Source organism: Ammospiza nelsoni, chromosome 2, assembly GCF_027579445.1.
Source record: "Ammospiza nelsoni isolate bAmmNel1 chromosome 2, bAmmNel1.pri, whole genome shotgun sequence".
Lineage (NCBI taxonomy): Eukaryota > Metazoa > Chordata > Aves > Passeriformes > Passerellidae > Ammospiza > Ammospiza nelsoni.
In genome coordinates this window covers 120,237,711-120,247,390 of record NC_080634.1, presented here as the reverse complement: position 1 = coordinate 120,247,390, position 9,680 = coordinate 120,237,711, and the positions used below count along the sequence as shown (strand labels likewise).

At 68.2% G+C, this 9,680-nt stretch overlaps 1 protein-coding gene across 2 annotated transcripts; it reads right to left on the bottom strand.

Moving 5' to 3' along the window:
• Positions 1–1,572: 1,572 nt before the first annotated feature.
• Positions 1,573–9,261, bottom strand: RHOG (ras homolog family member G). 2 transcript variants are annotated; one of them, XM_059466290.1, is made up of 2 exons: positions 9,052–9,261; positions 1,573–2,740 (listed from the first exon to the last, which is right to left on the bottom strand). In XM_059466290.1, exon 2 carries the CDS (start codon positions 2,709–2,711, stop codon positions 2,136–2,138), a length of 576 nt encoding a protein of 191 aa, XP_059322273.1. In that variant the 5' UTR covers positions 2,712–2,740; positions 9,052–9,261; the 3' UTR covers positions 1,573–2,135. The 2 variants fall into 2 exon arrangements, with proteins under 2 accessions (XP_059322273.1, XP_059322274.1); XM_059466291.1 differs by lacking the exon at positions 9,052–9,261 and adding an exon at positions 3,190–3,255.
• Positions 9,262–9,680: the final 419 nt, after the last annotated feature.

Below are 9,680 nucleotides of genomic sequence, written 5' to 3'. Positions count from 1 at the left end.
GCTCACTTGGCCGCAGATCCTGCAGATCCTATGGATGCTGCGGGGCCAGGGCCAGCCCAGCCCCGGGGACAGAGCCTGGAGCCAGGAGGGCTGGGGCTGGCCCTGCTGGGGCTGGCCCTGCTGGGGCTGGCACTGCTGGGGCTGGGGCTGGGCAGGGGCCGGGGAGCTGTCGGGGCCTTGCTTCCCCCTGTCCCAGGCCGTGGTGGGGCCCTGCCCTCGCTGCAGCCGCCCCAGGAGCAGCTGGGAGGGGAAGAGCCATGAGCTCATCCTGCTGTGCTGGGCCAGGGCAGGGCTGTGTCCTGCTCATAGCATCACAGGGTCCCCTCCTCATCCCAGCACCCACTGCTACACCAAACCCCACCAGGATGGCACCTTGCCAGCCCCACTGTGGGAGCAGGACGTGGCCGTGCGGATCCCCACTGTGGGACCTGGACATGGCTGTAGGGATTCACCACAATGGGAGCAGGACACGACTGTGGGGATCCCCCCTGTGGAAGCAGGATGTGGCCATGGAAGTCCATCACAGTGGGAGCAGGATATGGCCATGGGGACCATCCCACAGCCAGACCAGGACAGGGCTGTTGGATGCCCACGGTGGGAGCAGGATTTGGTGCAGCAGGGACCCAGGAGCCCGTGGCTGTGCAGTGGCCCTGGGGCTGTGTCCCCTGGCCCGGGCTCCCAGGGTGGGCTCTGCTGGGCCCCAGGAGGCCGCAGGAGGCTGGGCTGGGCCGTGGCCGGAGCCCCCAGCCCCGCTGCCCACGCCCGCCCCAGCTCTGGTGCCAAGGGGAGCAGGGAACAAAGGCGGCTTGTGGCGGGCGCCGGGTCTCTGCCCTTCCTGCAGGAAGCCCCGGGGCCGGACAAGGGGCCCGTGTCCGGACATGGCCGCCCGCCAGCACGTGCCGGGGGGGCGGCGAGGGGGTGGCGAGGGCGGCCGGGGATGCCACTGCTCCCTCCTGCTCCCTCCTGCTCCCTCCTGCTCCCTCCTGCTCCCTCGCTGCTGCCATGGGCAGCCACAGGACACAGGAACACCACGGACACCCCCGGGCACGGGAGCACAGGGCTCTGCTGCCATGGGCAGCCACAGGACACGGGAACACCCAGGACACCCCCGGGCACGGGAGCACAGGGCTCTGCCCCTCCAGAGGCAGTACTGGGGCTGGGGTGGCTGGGGGCTGTCCAGGGAGGGACCACACTCATGTGCCAGTTCCTGCAATGTGCCCATCCTCAGTGTCCTCATTCCCACACAGTTCAATGGCCCCGTGGCCACCTCCTGCACTGTCCCCATTGCTGTCCATTACAATGTCCCCAAGCCCCCGGGTGGGAGCTCAGCTGGGCACAGAGATGGTGGGGTCAGGACTGACCATGGCAAGGACATCCCAAGCTTCCCTGGCAGTTCCCTCCAGAAGAGAGCCCTGGCAAGCACCATGAGCACCCTCAGCTTGGCCCTGGCATGGTGAAGGGTCCCAGCCCAGCTCAGGCCAGTGACAGCCTTGGAGTGTCTAGGGAGTGTCCCCATGCTCAGGAAAGGTGGGGGTGAGTGGGAGAGCACAGGACACGGGGGGCCTGGGCAGGATTTTATTTCAGGAGAAGCAACTCTGGGGGCAGCTGGTTACAGGTGAGTCCTGCTGCCCTGTGGAGCTCCAGCACCAGCCAGGGCAGGAGCTCTCTGCTCTGGCCACGCTGGCTCTGCTCTCAGCAGGGCTGGAGGTCCCTGGTGTGGGGCTCACCCCAAACACCCCCAGGGGATGCCGGGGCAGGAAGGGGCAGTGTCGGCGAGATGCTCCGGGCTGGGCGAGTGCCAGGGCTGGCACAGAGGGGCTGGGGACCCCTGTGCCCCAGCTGGTGTAGAGGGTGGGAGTGGCAGGTCGCCGTGGGGTGCTCGGGGCTGCAGTGGGGGTGCCCACCCCGGGCATCCCCTTCTCAGGAAGCGTTGCTGTGCCAGGACCGGAGAGGCGGCACCAGAGGCGGGGCGGGAGCCCGGTGCCCCGGGGCGGGCGGCCAGTTAGTGCAAACAAGGTCTGTGTTATTAAAGCTGGAGGCTGGGCTCCCGCCGAGGCTGGGGAGGCACGGCGGTGGCTGGGGGCAGGGGGCGTGGGGGGCACGGGGCAGGGCAGCATCGTCCCTCGGCAGCCCGGTCACAAGAGCACGCACGGCCGCTTGGGCTTGGCCGGGGCGGGGTTGAGCACGGCCCGCACGGCCTCGGTGAACACATCCTTGATGCCCTCCTGGTTGAGCGCCGAGCACTCCAGGTACTTGACGGCGCGGATCTGCTTGGAGAGGCTGATGCCCTGCTGGGTGGTGATGGGCGCCTGGTTCTGCTCCTTGAGCCGCTTCATGGTCTCGGGGTTGTTCCTCAGATCCTTCTTGGTGCCCACGAGGAGGATGGGCACGCTGGGGCAGTGGTGGCACACCTCGGGGTACCACTTGTGCTTGACGTTCTCGTAGGAGGGCGGGCTGGCGATGGAGAAGCAGATGATGAAGACGTTGGTCTGGGGGTAGGAAAGCGTCCGCAGGCGGTCGTACTCCTCCTGGCCGGCCGTGTCCCACAGGTTTAAGTTTATAGTCCTGCCGTCCACCGTGTTCTGGGCGCTGTAGTTGTCGAACACGGTGGGGATGTACTCCTTGGGGAAGGCGTTGGTGGTGTAGCAGATGAGCAGGCAGGTCTTGCCCACCGCCCCGTCACCCACCACCACGCACTTGATGCTCTGCATGCCGGTGCTCCTGGTGTCCCCTCAGCAGCCTGTGGGGAGAGAGCAGGCTCAGGGAGGGGACACTCCGGGGCTGGGTCAGCGTGATCTCCCTGCTCCGACACCCCGAGGATGGGGGCTGCACAAGGATCACATCCAACCTCGGTTCACCATCCAACCCAGATGAGCGTCCCAGGCAGGCAAAACCCCTGACAGAGACCCGCAATGGGGATCTGCCCACCATGACCCAGGGACACATGTGTGCCACCATGGCCAGTGTGCATGGGGACCACATCGTCCCCAGGGTGCTGCATCCATGGCATCCAGGCTATGGCAGCACCCTGTGCCATCCCATATTGTGCCATGCTGTGCTGTGCCATCCCGTACTGTGCCATCCCGTGCTGTGCCATGCTGTGCTGTGCCCCCGGCCCGGAATGGGACAGAGGGCAGCAGGGCAGGCAGCAGGGCCACACCAGGGCTGTGGCAGCCCGTGGGCTGTCACCGTTTGTCCTGCCCGCCCCAAGCAGGGCCGGCGCTGTGCTGGCGTGGCCCCGGAGCCAGCGTCCGCTTCTGCAGCTGTGTTTATCCCCAAGCCCGGCGCGCGTTTTCCTTCCTCGGGTTCCCTCTGCGATTCCCATTAAGGGCTGCATCCTGCTCCCCTTCCTGCTGCGGGCCGGCCGGAGCCCGGCGCTGCCCAGCCCTGCCCAGCCGGGGCGGGGGCGCCCCACGGTGCCCACCCTGGGCCCGCAGCCCTTTCCCGCCGGGATGCGGCCGTGGGCATGGTGCCCACCCGCGGCACGGCTGCGGGAGGATGGCAGGGAGCCCCGCTCGTGTTGCAGGGACAGGGAGCGGAGAAGCCGCAGTGCCCCGGAGCCCTGGGCTGGGGTCCCGCTGCCAGAGCCCGCTGAGCCCGCAGCGCTGGGCAGGGGAGGCCCCGAGCCCCCGGCCCGAGCCCCGGCCCGTCCCTGCCCCCTCGCACGGGGAAGTCGCTCTTCCTCTTCCCGCGCTGACACGCGGCTTCCTGCGGCCGTGCCGTGACCCCCGCCCTGCCCGGCTGTGCCCGACCCCCGGCACAGGCACGGGCGTGCCAGAGCAGCGCCGTGCCTCAGTTTCCCCCGGGCAGGCACCCCCGCATCCCCGCCGTGGGAGCGGGGGGCAGCGGGGCCCGCACGGGCGGCCCCCGTCCCCATCCCCGTCCCCATCCCCATCCCCACCCCCGCAGGAAGCCCTGCAGGTCCCCGGGGGCCTCAAACACAGCCCCGGCCTTTGGCCCCCAGTTCGGGAGCGAACACGGCCCGGAGGTTTCCTCACAGCGCTTTGCTCAGCCCGGGGCAGGCACGGGCACTGCTGGGCTGGGGGGGCACGAGGTGGGAGAGGGGACAGAGGGGTGGCAGCAGAGGGACAGGGATGGGAACGGGACCAGGATCAAAACCATGGGATCGGGATCAAGGAGACGGGACAGCGGGAGGAGGAACTGGAGCAGGAGCAGCAGGAGCAGGACGGTGGGGGAAGGAAGAGGATCAGAGCAATGGCAGCAGGAGCAGAGGGAGAAGGAGCAGGGCAGTGGGAGGAACAGGGTCATGGGACCAGGATCAGGACTGTGGGAGACTGAGGTGCCTCCATGGCTGCACAGGGCCACCCTCAGGGACACGCACCTTCCACAGGGGCTGTAACAGCCACCCATGTCCCTTCTGCCCCTTCTGTCCTGCAGCCACCCCATCCCTTGGCCCAGGGCTCCCAGGGCAGCCTCTGGGGTGGGACACAGCTGTCCCTGTCACCCCAAGGCCCCATTTGGTCTGTCTGACTCAGTCTGGAGCCAAAGCAGCCCTGAGCACCAGCCTGGCCCTGTGCCCATCCCACAGTGGGACACGGCACACGCTGCTGATGCTGAGCCCAAACTGACTGTGGGCACCTCGGGATGAGCTGCACCGGGCAGGAAGCATCCCCATGCCCATCCCCACCCCGTCCCATCCCCAAACCCATCCCCATCCCATGCCATCCCATTCCCATCCCAGCAGAGGAAACACCTGTGCCCATGAAGAGCATCACCACTTCATGGGAAACGGTGAGGAGGAGGGAAAGGAGGAGGAAGAGGAGGAGAAGGAGAGGCTCAAGGCCAGGGGTCACTTCTCCATCACCCAGCACCCCGGGGGTGTGGAGCCCCAGTGTCCCCAGGTTTGTCACCATTACACAGCAAAGGTGGGCACACACCACGGTGCCCATGGATGGACAGGCAGCACCCAAGGGCTCACACAGGAGCGTTCTGGCTCCTGCCAGCCCTGGCACTGCCAGCACCAGGTACAAGGAGCCTGTGGCACAATGAGGGGACCCACAGGCATGGCTCACACTCACAGGGCAAATGCCTCACTGAGGGGTGGGCTTTGTGCAGGGCAGAGCCCCCACAGCAGCCCCAGGTCTGTCTGGGTGCCAAGGGGGGATGTGGGTGCCCGGGGGGCTCTGGCTCTGTCACAGCCAGGGGGTGCCCGGGGGGCTCTGGCTCTGTCACAGCCAAGGTTTGCAGCCACAGCCAGCACATCTCAGTCCCAAGCAGCCCCCCCAGCCCCAGCCAAGCCCCCGACTCACACTCATCTTCCCAGGGAGGATGAGGAGGGACAGTGCCCTGCCCCCTGAGCCCCTGTGTCCCCCAGCACGGGACAGGAGGGTGGGCAGGAGCCCTGCCAAAGGATCCCCATTCCAGGACAGGCCCGGGGCTGCCCGGTGCCATCCTGGTGGTGCCAGGGAGGGGCTGGAGTCACCGTGTCCCTGCAGCCACACTGGGGCTCCCGAGGGCCCCGCTGCCCCGGGGCCGGGCTGGGCCGCTCCGGGGACACGGGGAGGGTGTCCTGGTGACACTGGGCGGGTGTCCTGGTGACACTGGGCGGGTGTCCGGGTGACACTGGGAGGGTGTCCTGGTGACACTGGGCGGGTGTCCTGGTGACACTGGGAGGGTGTCCGGGTGACACTGGGCGGGTGTCCGGGTGACACTGGGAGGGTGTCCGGGTAACACTGGGAGGGTGTCCTGGTGACACTGGGCGGGTGTCCGGGTGACACTGGGAGGGTGTCCTGGTGACACTGGGTGGGTGTCTGGGTGACACTGGGTGGGTCCCTCGGCCCTGCTGTGCCCCAGGCTGCTGCCAGCTCCGCTGCCGCTGCTGCCACAAGGCCAGCTCTGTTCTCCGGGAGATCCGCGGCCCGCAGCACATTTAACCCCTTCTGTGCCCCGGGGTGCCGGGGCCAAAGCGGCCTCGTGGGGCTGAGGCACCCCGAGCCCCCAGCCCCACTCCTCACCCGGGTAGCGTCTGGGGGGCTGTGGGTGACACACAGAGGTCCCCCTCCAATCGCCACCCCCTGGCACGGGAAAAGCGACTCATCTCTTCAGCAGAAAAGGGAAGCAAAACCCTCTGCCAGCGCTCCCGGCCGGGGCAGCCCCCGGGGGTTTCCGCCGGAGAAGTGGAGCAGCCGCCCCCGTGAGCTCCGTGTCCCACGGTCCCCAAACCGCCCCGAACCCACCCTGCCCGCCCGAGGCATCCCTTCCCCGCCCCACAGCACCGGCACACCCCATGCGGGCACCGCGCAGCCCACCGTGCCCTGCCCCGGGCACCCCGCCCTGCCCCGGCTCCATCACAGCCCACCGTGCCCTGCCCCGGGCACCCCGCCCTGCCCCGGGTCCATCCCGGCCCCAGGGACGTGCCCAGGGAGTGCCCAGGGCTGGGGGTCACCAGCCCCTGGCACTGGGGTCACTCCTGCTCTGGGGGGGCAGGCACAGCATTGTCCCCCCCGGCCCTGCAGCCTGCTCAGCAGCAAAAAGAGGAAATTCATAAAACTGCCAAAATCTCTAAAATAAACCTGCTAAAATCTCTGAACCCCGAGCAGGGACCCCACGGGGGTCCATGGCCATGGTGGGGATGCAGGGACCCCCCCAGGGGCCCCCCAGCTCTGCCCCAGGCTCTGCCATAGCAGCTAAAAGAACTAAAATAGCTCCCATGCTGAGTCGGAGGGTTTTGATTTCCCTCATTTTCCAGCTGTCGTGACTAATTTCCTCATTTTATTTCCCTCCCAGGCTGGGTCCTGCTCTGCTCCTCACCACAGCCACGGCCGCTCCCGGCCCTTGGCCCCTGCCCCAGGAGCTGCAGCCAGAGCCAGACCCTCCAGGGGATGGATGGATGGATGGATGGATGATGGATGGATGGATGGATGATGGATGGATGGATGGATGGATGGATGATGGATGGATGGATGGATGGATGGATGGATGGATGATGGATGGATGGATGGATGGATGGATGATGGATGGATGGATGGATGGATGATGGATGGATGATAGATGGATGGATGGATGGATGGATGATGGATGGATGGATGGATGGATGGATGGATGGATGGGTGATGGATGGGTGATGGATGGATGATGGATGGATGGATGGATGGATGGATGGATGGATGGATGGATGATGGATGGATGGTTGATGGATGGATGGATGGATGATGGACGGACAGATGGATGGATGATGGATGGATGGATGGATAGATGGATGGATGGATGATGGATGGATGGATGGATGGATGGATGGATGGATGGATGGATGATGGATGGATGATGGATGGATGGATGATGGATGGATGGATGATGGATGGATGATGGATGGATGGATGGATGGATGGATGGATGGATGGATGGATGATGGATGGATGGATGATGGATGGATGGATGATGGATGGATGGATGGATGGATGGATGGATGGATGGATGGATGGATGGAGGGATGGATGGATGGATGGATGGATGGATGGAGGGATGGATGGATGGATGGATGGATGGATGGATGGATGGATGGAGGGATGGATGGATGATGGATGGATGGATGGATGGATGGATGGATGGATGGATGGATGGAGGGATGGATGGATGGATGGATGGAGGGATGGAGCCAGGCAGGCCAGGCCAGGCCCCATTTCCTCCAGCAGGTCCCAGAGCTGGGTGGCAGCACTGTGCTGCTCCAACACCTCTCTGGGCCATGGCCAATCCCAACCCACTTCCATGCACGAGGGCACAGCCCACATCTGCACCACGGCCAGCACAGCTCAGCACCTCCACAACTGCCCACAGACACTCCTGGAGCCTGGGCCAGCCCCCTCCCACCACAGCCCATCCCCTTGGGCCCCCTCCCACCACGCTCCCACCACAGCCTGTCCCCATAGGCCACAAATGGTACCTCAGTACCTCAGTGGCTTCTCCTTCCCCCGAGCCAAGCAGGGGAAGCCCAGCAGCCCCCAGCCCCCCGCAGGCTGCAGGGGACCCGCGGGTGTCCCCACGCTGACTGAGTGAGCCCGGGGAGACCGGGGGGACCCCATGACGGGCACCCACGGCAGGAGCCCCTGGCACGCCCTGGCTGCTGCACACGAGTGGCAGCGCCTGTGAGGGATGTGGGGAAACACAGGGGGTCAGGGGGCAGTGCAGGGGGCAGTGCAGTGGAACAGGGCTGGAGGCATCACTGGGGTCACTGTGGGGGGCTCGGGGGTCCATGTGGGGGGTCAGGTCAGGGGGATCGGGGGGATCAGGGGGTCAGTGCAGGGCAGCGGCGCCGGGGGGAGGTCAGTGGGGTCAGTGCAGTGCTGGTCAGGGCGGGGGCTCAGCGCTCATTGCACGGGGGTCGGGGGGTCGGTGCAGGGGTGAGTCCGTGCAGGGGGGTCGGGGGGCTCGGTGCAGCGGGGTCAGTGCAGGGGGGAGAGGATGGGTCAGTGCAGGGGGGTCGGTGGGTCGGTGCAGGGGGGTCGGTGCAGGGGGGTCGGTGGGTCGGTGCAGGGGGGTCGGTGCAGGGGGTCAGGACGGGGCCGGGGTCCCGCGGGCCGTGCAGCGCCCCCCGGTGTCGCGCAGCCCCAGCAGCGCCGGGCCGGCAGCGGGAGCGGGGCGGGGGTGCGGCCGCAGCTCCGGTGGGAGCGGGGCCGGGGGTCGCGCCGAGGGGGTCGGGCCGGGCCCGTTTCTGTCCCCGCTCTGTCCCGGCTGCTGCGGGAGCCGCTCCCGCCCAAAGCCCCGCTCCTCCCGGGGCACCGCTGTCCCCCGTTATCCCCGGCTGTCCCGTTATCCGCGGGCCCCGCTATCCCTGACGGTTCCGCTGTCCCCGGCGGTTCCGTTATCCCCGGCGCTGCCCCGGTCCCCGCAGCTCCGCTATCCCAGCCCGCTCTCCCCGGCAGCTCCGTTATCCCGGCAGCTCCGTTATCCCCCGTGGTCCCGCTCCGGGCGGGTCCCGCCGCCCCCGCCCTGGCCTCGACCGGCGGCTCCTCCCGCCCCCCGCCCGGAGCCCGGCGGGGCCCCCCGGCCGCGGGACCCCCGCCCCAAAGCCCGGTGCTCCGGCCCCGCACTCACCCCGGGGCATGGCGCGGCGGCGGGCGCGGGGCCGGGCGGCAGCGGCGGCAGGACGAGGAGCAGGACGGGGAGCAGGACGGGGACGAGGAGGAGGAGGAGGAGGAGGAAGTCTGCGGCCGCCTCCTCCGCCGCCCCGGGCGGTCCCGCGGAGAAACTTCCCCCGCCGCGCCCGGCCCCCCGCGCCCGCCGCTTCCTTCCTCGGGCCCGGCCGGGGCAGCGCAGCCCCCGCGCTCCCGGCACCGCCCCGGGGTACGGCACCGCCCGGGGCTGGGACCCCCCGGCACCGCCCCGAGCGGGGACCCGGGCGGGTGGGGCAGGGACTCTCCTGCCTCGCCGGCTGCCTGCGCCCCCCGAGCCCCCATCCTTGAGCCCCCCACGCTTGAGCCCCCATCCTTGAGCCCCGAGCCCCTGAGCTCCCCATCCTTGAGCCCCCCACCCTTGAGCCCCGAGCCCTTGAGCCCCCCACCCCCGAGCCCCCGCCCTTGGGCCTCCCCCGACCCCACCTCTGACCCCCCCAGCCCCACCCCTGGCACTCATCCCTGACCCCGCCTTTCATCCCCGACACCCCCTTGGCCCCCGCCGCTCACCCCGACCCCGGCGCTGGGGACAGGGCTGGGGACAGACAGGGA